Genomic DNA, 16,216 nt, shown 5'->3' with positions numbered 1-16,216 from the left:
ATGTTGCCAATATTAACAGATCTGCCTCTTTCATGTGAGCGCGCTTGTACCTGGACAAGTAAACCCAGTTTATACAGCAGTTTATTCTGACACAGCCTTCGTACACAGACAGAGATACAGGCGCAGATTCTTGGGGTTTATAGCTCTTGGTTGTAGCTGTTTTTTGATGGGGGTTGTAGATCTTTGTTGGTCAGGGTGGTAGGTGATCTGAACTGTCTGGTCCTTCTCAGGAACCTGGTGACTTGTCTCTCAGTGTCCATGGATGGAACTCTTCTTGCCTCTGGGTCTCACGATGAGACGGTTCGACTCTGGGATATCCAAAGCAAACAAAGCATCCGCTGCCTCACCCACAAAGGTAAGCCCTGCTCATTAGTGTGACATCATCAGTGACAAACAACCAAGACCATTTGAGTTTAGGTCGTTCTGATGTCCTCAAGAAAAGTCATGATCAAACAGTTGGACCTACACTCATCCTGAGCCCTGGTACTGAGGGTTCTGGTTTATCTAAAACCAACAAGCCCCCAACTGCCACTACACTCATCTCTTTTTCACACCACAAAACAATAAAACTGTTTTACACATTCAGAGTGCAGCTCCTTCACAGTAAAAGCCCAAAAGCTCTCCAACTACTTCACAATAAAAGCCCTTGTTCCCTCACAGAAAAATTTCTCACATTCTTTCATTATAAAAGCCTTCCAACTACCCCACAGGAAAATCTGTCCAACTTTCAAAATAAAAGCCCTCTAGCTTATTTGCAGTTAAATTCCTCGCAGTCCTTCAAAATTACAGCCCTCCATCTGTGTCAAAGTATAAACCCTTGAGCTGCCCACAATAAAAGCCCTTGAGTTCCCTCACTGAAAAACTTATCAAGCACTTTCAAAATAAAAGGAACAGGAAAATCCGTCATATTCACAGTAAAAGCCCTCACAGGTCTTCAAGAACAAAAGCCATGCAGTTCCTTCACAGTAAAAGCACAAGACTCATCTGTGTTCAACAGGTGGTTGGTTGATAGTGTCTCAAATTTACACGTTTAAAACTCATCCATGACAAACTCATTAACTGATTAACTCACTGATCCAGGGTCATGTAACCTCCAGTGATCACAGCTGGAGCTAATGTCCATCTCTGTGTTTGACTGGTTTGTTCTGGTAGATGTATTTGGTTGTTGTTGTTGTTGTTGTTGTTGTTGTGGTGGTGGTGCAGCAGCTGGGTGAGGGTCAGGGTCTGAACCCTCAGTGGGACAGTAAAGATCAGTAGTACAGATTTGAATCAGAGAGGTGAAGGTGAATTTAACCTCTGTGCTTGAGGTAATTCTTCCTCTGCTTTTGCTGCTGGTTTATTGATGAATCGCCTGACCCCGTCTGCCTCGTGTCTCTGGAGGAGCTTTTACTTTCCCATCTCATTCATAATAAGCAATCGTGCAGCAGCTGACAGGAACATGAAGAAGAAACGCCCCGCCGTGATCATGACTGGCACTTTGTAATTAACCAAATCCTCTCTGTGCTGAGGGCCGTCTCACTTCAAACAGACCGTCAGGAGATGATAATCCCTCCTTTGGCTGGACCGACGGACTTGTCCCCCGCCTCCGTCACGTTTTCAGACTTCCTTCTGCTGCCGCCGCCGCCGCTTCTCACAATAAAAGCAGACTGAGTGTTAAAAGAAAAGCTTCATCCTCCATGACAGCAGCGCCTCAAACTGATTCGTCTCAGCCGAACAGATTCAGCTACTTCACATCTGTCTGCATGTTGGGAAAATACCACCACATATCATCAAATACCATCAAGAGTCCTGAAATACCACCAACTAATATCAGATTATACCAACAGATACCAGAGGAACTGGCTGTAACAGAGTTTATTTCAAATTGTAACCTGATTAACTTCAGCACAGTGAGCTGATTTTTCCTTTGTCTCAGACTATGATGAAACATCGGGGCTTCTTTCAGCAACAACTGTCTTCTCACTGTTCTGGGGCTTTCGATCATATCACATGAGCTTCATCAGGTGAAGTTTTTGGACCTCCGCCTTCAGGGGAGGTTATTAATGTGTTTCCATCTGCTATTGTGGGGAAAAAAAACGTTCTCCACATTTTAAAGTTCACATTAAAAAATGTGATTCTGATGTCGGTGCTTGACTTTAGTCCTCTGAGATACAGACACGTGAACTCAAACATGCAAGTGCTGATAAATAAAGCATGTCTGATTTCTGTGTTTGAGAAAAACTCAGAAACTAAACCCTGATCAGTGAATCTGGATCCACTCAGCTGCTGTTTAATATTGTGTCAGCTCAGAACTGATCATGAACTGATTATTTGTATCTTGGGAAACATGCAGAGAGCTGTTCAGACTGACAGTTTGTGTGAATGTTCGATGGATTTCAGGATGAATTTGGATCAGATCTGTGGCTGTGTATCAGTGTAGCTGTCAGTTTGACTGTTGTTAGTTTTCTGATCGTACCAGTTCACCTTTACATCCGTAATCCAAACATGAACGGTCTGTCCTAATGTAGTCCCTGTGTGGAGAACACTGTAGAGCTTCTAGTCTACAAAAACCTCTGATTGTGTCCATTAAAGTTTCACAACATTCACTGGTTCATTTACTGGTTCCAGTTTCTTTTTTATTAAAAACTGAATCTCTGTGTTTCTGATGAACTTTGACAGGAAAGATGGATGTTATTTATTAATTACTGAAACAGAATCACAGAATAACGTCACTCCTCAGTGGTGTATATAAACAGATGTAAAGCGTGAGGTTCAGTCAGAGTTCATCAGAATGACAGATAAGAATCATTTCCACAGTTTGACTTGTGCAGTGCTGCAGAGCCGAATGTTGCTGTGACCTCGAGCCTGTCGAGTCTCAACGTGTCAGATCTGTGTGACTCTTACTAAGAAACATCCAGCTCTCCTGTAGGCGTCGGAGCGAGACCTCTTCACTTGGCAACCATCTCTGACACCTACTGAACTGCTCCTCATCTCAGCACTCATTACTACCAATGACTGGGAGAGAGACGCTGACAGCTCCAAGGGGACCTGAACACATCATTCTAGAATAAGGAGGACAGTACCGAGCACACAAAGTTGCCTAAATACATCACACTAGAATGCACCTAGTCCTCGGACCCCTGCAGCTGGTCCAGATTGCTGTTGCCCCTCCTCTGTTCACTAAACTGGCTACTGATGCCACTGAAATCGTGCCTCGTATCACAATATGATTAAAAAAATGTTTTCATATCATTCACCCCTAACTGAGAAAGAGAGGAAAAGAGTGGTGGGACATAGTGATTGATAATAATAATAATGATAATAAGAATAACTTGGGCTCCCATGGGGAGAAACAGATGGCTGAAACATTCTCTCGACTGAATTCTCTCCAATACCTTCGGTTCCGACGTTAAGATGTGCCTGTTACTCTAAGTCCTTTAGTCCTTCTGCTGTTAGGCTGCTCAACACAGACAATACTCATTTTAGATATTTATTATTTTATAGTAATTCATAAGAGATGTTGTTGTATTTACTGCTTTTATTTATTGTTTTACTTATTGTAACTTTTCCCATGCCTTTTAATGTTTCCTCTGACATTTTAACTATATTTGATTGGTTGGTCGTCTGTTGAGACTGAATGTATGGACTGGGAAGCTGGGGAATAAAGTTGTCTGAACTGAATAATAATAATGATAATGATGTTAGTAGCAGGTGTTGAGCAGAGAGAGAGAGAGAGAGACACAATACATTGCCTGGAGAGTGAGGAGGGATCACTAAGACCTGGTTCAGGGCTGATAGCTGAAGGCTCTGCCTCCTGGACCCAGGCTGGGACCTGGTTCCTGATAGCTGAATGCTGAGTTGTCACAGTGGAGCTTCAGGTCTTAACAACCTTACACCAGTTTATATTCTAGATGGTTAAATATAACATTTTGTTTAATTGCTGTCTCTGAATTTAATTCATGAAAATGTTTTCAGACTGTGAAGAGCTTGAATCTGAAGATCTGAAGTATTTTAAAGATAAATGATCTTTATGGTTTGTCCAGGTTGGTTTTTATCACATCGTTAAAAGGTTTTCTCACTCCAATGTGTCCTCTGCTGTAAATCAGGAGTAAAAGCTTCCTCTCTGAAGAAAACCACCGTCTGACGGAGGGTTTGTACTGAAAAGTGAAAGTATATTTCCTGCTTGTTGTGGTAATAGAAACTGGCTAATTATCTCCCACTCAATTACAAATATTGATTGGCCGCTTGGCTGAAACTGCTGGAATTACACTAATGGTCCAAATCTGGTCCAACATGGAGACATAAATCTGACAGAGAGTTCCAGGCTGAGGAGCTGCCAACACACTGCAGATACTGAGTCAGCTACACACCGACTGTTACACTAGGCTGACTCACCTGGAGAACACGCCTGGAGAGTACGCTTGGAATCACCTGGATAACACACCTCATAATCACACTTGGACTCACCTCCTCGAAAACACTCTCTTCTGGATGATGACCATGGACTGTGATTGAGAGTTGGTCTCAGGAACCGGGCTGTTAGATGTTATTTTAATAAACTGAGCTCATTGTTAAACTAAACTCTCACCTGGAATAAAATGAATTGACACCTGGTGGGGTGTGAATTAAAACTGCTTTGAGTCTGACTCACTGCAACTTCATGAGAAATGTGTTTTGGGATATTAACCTCAAGTCCACATAGTCAGCTTCTTAAGTATCCTTATAAAACAGAGTGAGACCTCAGCAGTTCATGGGGACAATCTTACCATGTTGCCCATAACTTTGGTGTCAAAGTTCCACGTGAGACCAGTTGAAATGTGGGTCCAGTTTAAATGTGGGTCCAGTTTAAGTCTGTCAGGTCTTTGACATCACAGACTGACTGTATCTGACTGTCCTCGTGTTGCAGCTCTTCTCCGTTAATTATTCATCCTGTGTCATCGTGGCGACCGGAGCATCATTCTGTTGACCCGATATGAAGTTAATGGAGGGGGCGTGTCCTCTCATCCTCTTGTCTCTTCACATTTACATTTGAGTCCGTCAGCCTTATCCTCAGACTGTTAATGAGGCGGCAGGTAGAGGGCCAGAGTCCTGCTCAAGGACACTTCAGCAGGACAGACGGCTGATGATGGACGTGTTGGCTTGGAGACAGACTCTGGGTGGTGTTGGTCCATTAAATACAAAGACAGGTCCAGAGCAACCGGGCCTGTTTATCAGCTGTTGTTTCAGACCCAGCTGTAGTTTTATCAGATCAGAGTCTGAGCTGTGAGGAGCTGCAGGAGGTGGAGGTCAGACTAGGAGAGATGCTTGTTAAAAGATCGTTATGGGGGTCAGAGTGACTCACCCTGTACAGAGGACGGACATGATATCTGCAGTGTTACTGTGATGACGCTGTCAGAAACAACCTGAGCTGCCGTTCATCAAACTCATCATAATGTTCACGGTCCTCCGTCAACATCTTTACTTTATTTTGAAATTAGACTCGAAGCATTTCTTTTAATTTGAAAGTCCAACTCTGGTCTGTTTGTGTAGAGTCTGAAGCGCTCCAGCTGCAGAGTCTATCTACCTTCTCTATTTCTCTGTCTACCTGTGAGGTCACCTGCCACTCATTTGTCTCTGCAGCTCGATGGGAAATAAAGACAATGATTCTCCAACAACACTGATGTGCTTCCTCTGAGCAAGGCATTAGTGAATGTCTGCTTGGAGTAAAGGGGTCAGAGAATCCTTATCTGGTTCAGGTAAATCTCTGAACCTCAGAGATTCAGTGCCGTCTGTTTTGATGTGTTAAAGTCAGAAACAGTTTTTGATTTCTGGCATCTCCACATACACCTGAACCTGGAAACAGGAACAAGATGCTTCACAGGTGCACAGGAAGTGTCCTAACAGAGAAATTATGCAGGAGGAGACACAGTGACGAGGAGGGCAACTGTCAGGCTGTAGAATGATTAAAGATTAAAGTGGTCGGAGGAAAGTCCAGAACCTGGATCCAGATCGGTCAATCTGTTTCCTCTCCCATGGATCATGTGACGACCCCTCAGGTTTACCTTTTGTCCAGCTGGAGGGGCACGACCCTGAGGTTGGGAACCAGAGGACTAAACTGTCTAGTGTCTAGTGCAGTGGTTCTTAACCTGGGTTCGATCGAACCCTAGGGGTTCGGTGAGTCGGTCTCAGGGGTTCGGCAGAGCCTCCGCCGCGGAGGTCCGGACACACTTGAATTATCGTGTAAATTCGTGATGACACACACGCCCCACTTGGCCATCACTGGCTGCCGATGATCATGCTACACTGCTTGGCCAATCAGCGTTGCGGGGAATTTAGTGCGCGCTCAGTAGTCAACGTGTGACTGTCGTTGTAGTACGTCGTATGATTTCTTTAATATTTTATCCATACTAACTATGTCGAACTGGTCTCTCAAAGGCAACAGCAGAAGTCACACTGATTTGCAGGTATGTAATTTGTTGTGAGTTTATGCATTGTGTTGGTTTTGTTCTTTGAACAAGGTGATGTTCATGCACGGCTTATTTTGTGTACCAGTAAAAAACATATCTGTCTTGAATTTGAAAAAAATCATATTTTATTTTTCACTAAAGAGGGGTTCGGTGAATGCGCATATGAAACTGGTGGGGTTCGGTACCTCCAACAAGGTTAAGAACCACTGGTCTAGTGTATATGACATAAATAAAGCAGCTCCACCTGAATGAAGTACTTTTACTCTGATACTATAACTACAGGAAATACTTTTACTGTAACACTTATAAAATACTTTGACGAGTCTCACTCGTGATGGAGGAATTAAACGAGCTGTACTTTCTTCAGTGGTCTGGTGGATGGTCCTGTCCGACGGCCATGTTAATGCTGATGTATGTAAATGAGCAGCCTCCTGTTTTAATTATTAGACGTCTGACAGCGAGGGTCACTCCTCTCCTTCAGTCATTACTATAAACATCTTCCTGTCCCCCAGTGGTCTGTTGTCTCGCGGCCTCTTAAATTGATCCTTGTTGTAATCTGAGGGAAATTAATTTGAAAATTCCCCAGGCAGGAAGTTGGAGTGACAGCGGGCTGAGGCTCAGTGCCACAGGAAAACCTCCTCCGCTGAACTGGGTGTGTATTGTGGAGGGATTTGAGCTGGAGGTTGTTGCTCTGTGAGCAGCAGTAAATCGACTCCCACGCGTTGTTTCCTCGCTGTGATCTTGAGCTTTTGTTGGTGTGAAATGAGCCTGGCAGAGTGTCGCCTCGTCAGCTCTGATTTACTGATCGAAGGCAGAGAGAGAGAGAGAGAGAGAGAGAGAGCCTCTGTCTGTGGCTGGCATTTTGGTGTTTTCACAAATTCAAGCAGCTGCTGCTTTACTTCTTTGTTTGGTTTTTATTTCACGTGATCTTTTGAACTTCATGTTTGTGAGGAATTAAACTGAATGTTGAGGTTTTAGAAACAGAAGAAATGTTGCCTGTCTGAGGACTGATCATAAAGTATTGATTACGTGTCACTGAGGTCATAAGTAATGTGTACCATCAGTTATTTCTTTGCTAACAAGTTCAGATGTTTTTACAAGACGAATTGTTCGGGAGGTTTTTCTTTCCAAAGGTTCCTAAACATAACCATCATGGAGGATACAGTATTAACTTTACTGTTTTAATGGAAGACACAGTATTTAACCGTCACATGACCATCAGTCCATCAGCTGATTGGTCACAGATTAGTCACTCATCCTATTTTTGACATTTTCTCTGTTTCATTCTGAACATGGATCTGTCCCATGTGACGTGAATGTGGCATCGACCTGACAACAGGTGGGAACCAGTACGTGACCTCATGTGTCAGCTGACCTCTGACCTGCACCATGCCATATAGGAACAAAACCCTCCTTGAAAAGACGGAACAGTCGTAGCCAAACCAGAAACCAGCTCAAACTTTTCTTACTCAGTGGCACTTCAGTGATGTCAGTGACATCATCTCACATCTGTCTCTCATTAGTCAATAAGACTCAGATATTCTCAGAAACCTGAAGGACAGAAGAGTTCTCTCTCAGAGAGGACCACAGTCTTTAGTGTTAGACCAGTACATCTTTCTGTCACACTGGTTCTACAGAGAATAGAGACTTTAACTGTGTGTGATCCAGTCAGTCAGTGACCGTCTGCCTGTCAGACCAGAGAATGAACTGATCCTTCCATCCAATCAGAGTGCAATGCCTCTCTCCAGCGGACACAGGATGTACAGTTTGTTTGTAGAGGTCTGACAGTAATGGGCCTATCACTGAACGAGTCTCATGTACAGTCTGACTGTGATGAAACTGTAACTTCAGTTTGTTTCTCAGCTTCTCTTAGACTCTAGGTTTAGATGAGGGGATCAGGAGGATTAGACTCTAAGGTCAGAGGTCACAGAGACGACCTGACAGCCTCGTGACCTGATGACTTGACAACTGGTCGACCTTACGATGTTTCATCCTCTGAATTTGTCTCACTTTCGGAGAAAGTCGGACTTAATAACAAACTCGTTAATCCTCCTTTGTTCAGCATTAAGACTCAGACTGATTCAGAGCCAGTTCAGTTGTGAACCAGTTCCACAGTTTATGGTTCAACTGACTTAGGTGTTATTTCGAAACTTTCAGGAGGAAGTAAACAACATGGTCTTTCACCCTGTTGAGGAGATCATCATATTTTCACATGATTGACAACTGATAAAGGACATACTGACACCTGTAGTCCTCTGACATCACTTCCTGTGTGTGTGTTCAGGTTCGGTGACGAACGTCGTCATCATGGCGGCTCCTGCTAACATGTTCCTGCCCGACAGTCGGCCGGCTGTCCCGCTGCCGCGCTTCAGCCGACACCTACACGCCTCTGAGGGTGACAATGGAGAATCAGGAGAGGTGTGTGTCCGGCTTGGTCTCTACGCACAGGTGAGTCATCTCCAGCTGTCTGCTTTGTGTTTCCATAGTCCCGCCTCTGTGAATGAGTCTGAGCCAATCAGCAACAGGTGGCCTGAACCCTCCCTCACCCATTAAATTTCAGTCAGAGCTCTGAATAATAAAAACACATGAATCAGATTCAAATAATGTTGGAGGATATTTGCATATTAAGACGGTCATAAAACTGAGATTATCACAACACACACACACACACACACACACACACACACACACACACACACACACACAGAGTAAAACAATATAAAGATATAAATAATATTTGCATGAATAAAAACTGTACATTGTCTGCAGCACTTTACTTTGTTAAAATCTATTTATTTATTCTTCTATATATTTATTGGTATTTTAAGTATCATCACAACAATAAAAACAGAACAATGACTTTAATCTGTTGGTGTGGCGAATCAGAGAAGGCTCAGTTTGACCACAGCGATTATCATGTGGCCACAGTCGTCACCTGTCAGCTGTTGTGGTCACTTGACTTGAACGTTTTACTTCCCTGTTTCCTCTGTGTCATGTGACATGGCAATCACGCCGCCATCGGCGCAGATGACCTGTCCTCCCCGCGATTGTTGTTTTCACAAGTTTGAAAAACTTTTGGTGGCCCTTAGCCCTCTTTTACGTAGCCAAGATGGCGACTGTTTAGGGTTGTGCCGGGCTCACTTCATGTTCCTGTACCTGTCGGTGTGAACACACTGGAGTGTGAGTGTGGCGTCTTATTTTGAAGTTTCAGACTGCAGATGTTGTTTTATCCATAAATATGAAATATTTCTCTGATGGTTTTATTTTGGCGGTTTCAGGAGGAAGAAGCGACATACCTGCAGAAAGCTGATAGGCTGAACTCTCTGATGAATGCTGTGACAGACAAGGTGAGGGGGCAGGGCTTAGGGCTTTCTTTTAAAATCAGACCAATACACAAATAGTACAAGGTGGGAAATTTTTTTTTAAACAAATTAATGCGTTAAACCAGCTTAAACAGTCTGATAGTGGGTGTACTTCTTTGATGTACTAAATGGTCTGTGTGTGTGTGTGTGTGTGTGTGTGTGTGTGTGTGTGTGTGTGTGTGTGTGTGTGTGTGTGTGTGTGTGTGTGTGTGTGTGTGTGTGTGTGTGTGTGTTCCAGTCGGTGTTCGGTGACGGTGAAAACACAAAGGTTCGAGTTGCAGAGTTGGAAGAAGAAGTTCAGACTCTGAAGAAAATTAACAAAGATCTGTACGACTTCTCCAGTCAGCTACTCACCAAGCCCACATAAACACACACACACACACCCCACATAAACATATACATATAGTTACACACACACACTCTGTCTCTGATGATTTCTGTTGTTTATAAAATAAAAGCCTTTTGTTGTAAAAGTCTCTGTCTGCTGTTTGTTTGAACCTGTGATGCATCATCCCATCACTAACTATAACTAACCCATAACTAGCCCATGACCACCACTAACTTCTCATAACTACCTCATACCAACTCGCCCAGCTACCCTTCACAAACCCCAATTACCATAACTCTTTATTATACATCACTAACTACCTTCAACTAGTTCCATTTACTATTAGCTAACCCACGATTAACCAACCCTAACCTGCCACAAACCACCCTGTGGTAAATTAATATTAATTAGATTTACCCTCAAGCACGCTTAACTACCCTTAACTAACCCCAGCTAACCTGAGGTAACCCTCAACTAAACTTAACCCCTAACAACCATCAGACACCCGTAACTAACGTCACTACCCTTTAACTGTTACTAACCTTAACTAGCTCACAACAACCCCAAACACCTGCAGCTGCGTGCTACATGCCAGCATTGCTCTCCAGCTCCTGGAGGATCCTGAGGAGTTCCCAGAATGTTCTGGTTCTACCCCCAGACCTCCTACCAGTTGGACGTGTCCGGAAGACCTCCACCGGCAGACCTCAACTGGAAGACCTCTAATGGAAGACCTCCACTGTCCACTATCCAGACCAGACGCCTTAACCACCTCAACCAGCTCCTCTCGACATGAAAGAGCAGCAACTCCAGAGCAGCTCTGTCTGGATGTCAGAGCTCCTCTCTCTATCTCTGAGGCTGAGTCCAGACACCTTTTGCCTTCAGACTCAGCTCCTCTTCACCATGATGGTCTGGTACAACAACTTCTTTACTGCTGACGCCGCATGGATAAATCTGTTGATCTCCTGCTCCATCTTACCATCACTCATGAACAAGACTCTGAGATACTTCAACTCCTTCACTTGGGGCAGAAACTCACCCCAACCCAAAGAGAGCTGTCCACTGTTGGACAACCAAGACCTCAGACTCTCATCCCAAGCGCTTCACACTCTGCTTTAAACCACCCCAGTGCATTCTGAAGGTGCTGGTCTTATGAGGCCAAAAGCACATCATCTCCCAAACCGAAACACTTCTCCCCCTGGCTGTACCTTGAAATCATGTCCTCCAAAATCACAGACGGGATTGGTGACGAGGGAAAACCCTGGTGGAGACCAATACCCACCAGGAAGGTGTTTGACTAATGGCCTAGGGCACAGCTCTCACTTTGGCTATACAAGGCACGGATAGCTCGTAGTAACGACCCCCGGACACCATATTCCTGCAGTGTCGCCAACAAGATCCCCTGAGGGACCGGGTCGTAGACCTTCTCCAAGTCTACAAAACACATGTAGACTATAGATTGGCAAACTCCCATGACCCCTGTAGTAACCTTGCCAGGGTAAAGAGCTGGTCCACTGTTGGAGGATGGAATCCGCATTACTCCTGGATCTGAGGTTTGACAATCAGTCAGTCCCCTTTAACACTGTGACATCAGCTTTCTCCACAGGCTAAGCAATGTGCGATACCTTGATAATGAGAGCACACCCTGCAGTGTCCTTTTTGAAAATGGCAACCACCCTGACCTGTAACACACTGCTTTATAACATCCTGACCTGTAACACCCTGCTCTATGACGCCCTGACCCGTAACACCCTGACCTGTAACACCCTGACCTGTGACACCCTGCTCTATAACACTCTGACCTGTAACACCCTGACCTGTAACACCCTGACCTGTGACACCCTGCTCTATAACACTCTGACCTGTAACACCCTGACCTGTAACACCCTGACCTGTGACACCCTGCTCTATAACACTCTGACCTGTAACACCCTGACCTGTAACACCCTGCTCTATAACACCCTGCTCTATAACACCCTGACCTGTAACACTCTGACCTGTAACACTCTGCCCTGTAACACCCTGACCTGTAACACCCTGCTCTATAACACTCTGACCTGTAACACCCTGCTCTATAACACCCTGCTCTATAACACCCTGACCTGTAACACTCTGACCTGTAACACCCTGCTCTATAACACTCTGACCTGTAACACCCTGCTCTATAACACCCTGCTCTATAACACCCTGACCTGTAACACTCTGACCTGTAACACCCTGCTCTATAACACCCTGACCTGTAACACCCTGACCTGTAACACCCTGCTCTATAACACCCTGACCTGTAACACCCTGCTCTATAACACTCTGACCTGTAACACCCTGCTCTATAACACCCTGCTCTATAACACCCTGACCTGTAACACTCTGACCTGTAACACCCTGCTCTATAACACTCTGACCTGTAACACTCTGACCTGTAACACTCTGACCTGTAACACCCTGCTCTATAACACTCTGACCTGTAACACCCTGCTCTATAACACCCTGACCTGTAACACCCTGCTCTATAACACTCTGACCTGTAACACTCTGCTCTATAACACTCTGACCTGTAACACCCTGACCTGTAACACCCTGACCTGTAACACCCTGCTCTATAACACTCTGACCTGTAACACCCTGCTCTATAACACCCTGACCTGTAACACTCTGACCTGTAACACCCTGCTCTATAACACTCTGCTCTATAACACCCTGCTCTATAACACCCTGACCTGTAACACCCTGACCTGTAACACCCTGCTCTATAACACCCTGACCTGTAACACTCTGACCTGTAACACCCTGACCTGTAACACCCTGCTCTATAACACCCTGACCTGTAACACTCTGCTCTGTTACTTCCGGATCTGTAACATTGTCTCATTGACAACCTGATTATCCTCGCAGATAAACTATTGATTTCTGATTAGTCATGTGACTAACACAGTAACACTGTGTGATTATCATATTATTGATATGTGAAAACAAAGTTTATTTACTAATCAGAATAATTTAGATGTGATTGATTATTATTGTTGTGATAATTACATCACTGCCAGTAACTTACACTACAGTTGTAATGACTTGCTTTTATTCTGAAAGGTTGAGGAATACCAGTCTCACAAAATAAAACGTTCACCCACAACTCCTCTTCTCCTCCTCCCAACATTTTCTCTGCCCCCTATCCTTTCCTACCCTCCACCTCCTCTCCTCATCTCCTCTGTTGAACCTCCTGGTTAAGAGATGACACCTCATCCTCCTCCTCTTCTTATTACTTCTTCTTCACCTCTTTCTCCTTTACCTTTCCTCCTCCTCACTTTCATCATCACCTCTAAGTTTATCTGTCTCCTCTACTACCCCTACCCTCACTTTTCCCTCTCCACACCTCCTCTCTTCTCTCCCTTTCACGTTTAAACTCCACCTCCTCCTAATCGTTTCCTCCAACTCTTCTTCACTTTCACTTCCTCTCTTCCACCTCCTCCTCTTCAACCCCTTCCTCTCTTGATCTCTTCTGCTCATCTCCTTGTTGTTACCCCCCCCTTCCATTTCTTTCTACACCTCCTCACCCTTTTAGCACCTCCTTTCCTTCACCCTGCTCCACCACCCTCACTTTATCTTCCTCTTTTTTTTTCGTGTTCTTCTTCCACCTCCTCCCTTGCACCTCCTGCTTTTGGGACGCCACCTCCCCTCCCGTCTCCTCACTCCTCCCCCCTCAGTCTCCCCTCAGCAGCAGCAGCAGCAGCAGCTTCTCGGTGTTTCGGCGGAGCAGAAGGAGTAAACGGAGGAGCGGCAGAGCGATGCTGAGAGCGCAGCAGGATGTCTTTCACCTCCTCCTCCTCCTGGTCCCGGACTCTCCGAGCCTTCCTCCTCCTGCAGCTCCTGCTCGTGCCACCTTGCCTCCTCCACCCGCAGCCGTGCCACGTCCTGGCGCAGATCGGACACACGGTGCGCGTCGGTGCGCTCCTGCCGGCGCAGCGGGCGGCTCGCGTTCAGGTCCAGGCGGCGCTGAATCGCGCCGCTGCCGCGTTGAAGCGGGACCAGTATCCGGACCCGGACCGGGAGCGGGAAAAGTTCCTGCCATACAACCTGAGCCTGGAGCTGGTGTCCCGGCAGCCAGCTGCCGCGGACCCGGAGTCCCTGTTCCGGTGCGTGTGTCAGGGCGTGGTGGTGCAGGGAGTGTCCGCGGTGTTGGCCTTCCCGCAGAACCGCGACGAGCTGCTACAGGTGGACTTCATAGCTTCGTTCCTGGAGATCCCGGTCCTCAGCGTCATCGAACACGGAGAGCCGCTCCTCGTGCAGGTACGGGTCTCATCTTTACCTCTAGAACTGCACTTGCGTTCCGGGAGCAGGGACAAGGTCCGGTTCAGCCCGGTCTGTCCTGGTCTGTGTGTGAGGTCGGTTGTTTGACCTTGACCTGTTTGGTGTCTGGAGGTTTGTGTAACACATGGCGCACATGCAGCTGCTGACACAAGTTCTGGGTTCCGGGATCTGGTTCTGGGTTCTGGGGGGTTGTAACTTCTGTCAGGCTCTGAGCTGTTTGACCTCTGTGTTTCCGGACTCTGCATCTGATTCAGGATCCAGTCCATATCAAAGGATCCCCCACAAACTCAACAATTAGGTCACAGTCAGATGAAAACCTTCTATCTCTATCTGTTTGTAAAATGGTCCTGCAGCTGAAATAACAGAGTTCACTTTGTAGAGATACGAGCTTTTGTGAATGTAATATAGGGCTAAAACAGTGACAGTAAAATAAAATCTGAACTGGATAAGGAAACATTGGCATTGAAACACTTGGTTTGGAAAAACGTGTAGGCCTATTGGCACTGAACTAAGTATAGGCACTGAAAAAAAATCCACTGAGAAATAAATCACAGAAATTCAAAAAAAATTACAATCTTACAATCTTATTACCGTATTTTATTTTGATGTTTTTGCATTATGATGTATTTTTCAATGCCAATCTCCTGATTTTTTTCTTCATGTCTGCCTTTTTTCAGTGACAGTGTTTTTTTACTCAGTCAGTATTTTCTGTGGCTGGTTTTCAGTTTCATCTTTCTGTCACTGTTTTGGCGTAGTGGGAGGGGCTTGATGGGAGGGGCGAGGAGCGTGTGATATACACACAATTTGCATATAATTTGCATACTAAGAAAACGCATCACTCTGGCTGAACCCACCATCCGCTCACCTACATGACCGCACATGTAGAGGATGGCCTCAGTTAGTTCACCTGGAACTCCCTGGCCACAGGTAAGTCTGTTTCTCTCTGCTGCTGTTTTTTGTTGTTTTTTCACATAAAACTGGGCTGCATTGAAGTTATCTTATAACGGACGTTATGCTGTTTTGGTCTGCTTGAGCAAGTGCTAACATTAGCTAACACAAGTCAGCTGGCTAACCTATGGTTAATGGTTGCTGAGTCTTCCGCTCCGTGATATCTTTTGTTCTGTAGGTGCCTGAGGCCAGTGTCATCGCCGGTCTCATAAACGTACTCATGCAAAATATTCAGCAGCATCCAACCCCAGCGCAGCACAATTCAGTGCCGACACATGAGCAGTTGAATCGACATGGGCAACCCCCCAAACAAACAGTGCATGAGGAGATGACCAGGTTTTTGAATTTATTTGTGATTAATGTCTCATATTGGACTCATTTGATGGGAAGTTGAATTTGATAATGTTTATGAATAAACTTCTAATCATATGCTAACCCCCCACTTGCAGGTCATTTCCTGGCTTCTTTACCAAAAGGAAAGGCAAAAACCACTTTTCTCCCTCACAAACCAGTCCAGGGAAAACTAACATCTTAACATTAACCATTCAGTGTGTATGTGTATTTGGTGAATAAGTGCTGTACAAGCACTCCCTTCAAAACAGCATAACATCTGTTAAAAGTTAACTTCAACGCAGCCCGGTTTTAAACAGAAACAGACTTACCTGTGGCCAGGGAGTTCCAGGTGAACTAACTGAGGCCATCCTCTACATGTGCGGTCATGTAGGTGAGCGGATGGTGGGTTCAGCCAGAGTGATGCGATTTCTTAGTATGCAAATTATATGCAAATTATGTGTATATCACTCGCTCCTCGCCCCTCCCATCAAGCCCCTCCCACTACGCCAAAACAGGGG

At 45.2% G+C, this 16,216-nt stretch overlaps 2 protein-coding genes across 2 annotated transcripts in view; both read left to right on the top strand.

The window, feature by feature from the left end:
* Positions 1 to 10,275, top strand: part of wdr18 (WD repeat domain 18) — a 17,948-nt gene extending 7,673 nt beyond the window's left edge. The window contains exons 7-10 of the mRNA XM_056378580.1: positions 231 to 355; positions 8,710 to 8,873; positions 9,704 to 9,772; positions 10,026 to 10,275. Of these exons, the coding sequence (XP_056234555.1) occupies positions 231 to 355; positions 8,710 to 8,873; positions 9,704 to 9,772; positions 10,026 to 10,154 (487 nt within the window). The 3' untranslated portion in view covers positions 10,155 to 10,275. The remainder of the gene's footprint in view (positions 1 to 230; positions 356 to 8,709; positions 8,874 to 9,703; positions 9,773 to 10,025) is intronic.
* A 3,412-nt stretch (positions 10,276 to 13,687) lies between these two features.
* grin3bb (glutamate receptor, ionotropic, N-methyl-D-aspartate 3Bb) overlaps positions 13,688 to 16,216 on the top strand; it is a 40,400-nt gene continuing 37,871 nt past the window's right edge. Inside the window, exon 1 of the mRNA XM_056379618.1 lies at positions 13,688 to 14,396. Within this exon, the coding sequence (XP_056235593.1) occupies positions 13,914 to 14,396 (483 nt within the window). The 5' untranslated portion in view covers positions 13,688 to 13,913. The remainder of the gene's footprint in view (positions 14,397 to 16,216) is intronic.

Source organism: Seriola aureovittata, chromosome 6 (genome assembly GCF_021018895.1).
Source record: "Seriola aureovittata isolate HTS-2021-v1 ecotype China chromosome 6, ASM2101889v1, whole genome shotgun sequence".
Taxonomy (NCBI): domain Eukaryota; kingdom Metazoa; phylum Chordata; class Actinopteri; order Carangiformes; family Carangidae; genus Seriola; species Seriola aureovittata.
The sequence above is the reverse complement of the archived record's forward strand: the minus strand, read 5'-3'. Positions and strand labels throughout refer to the sequence as shown.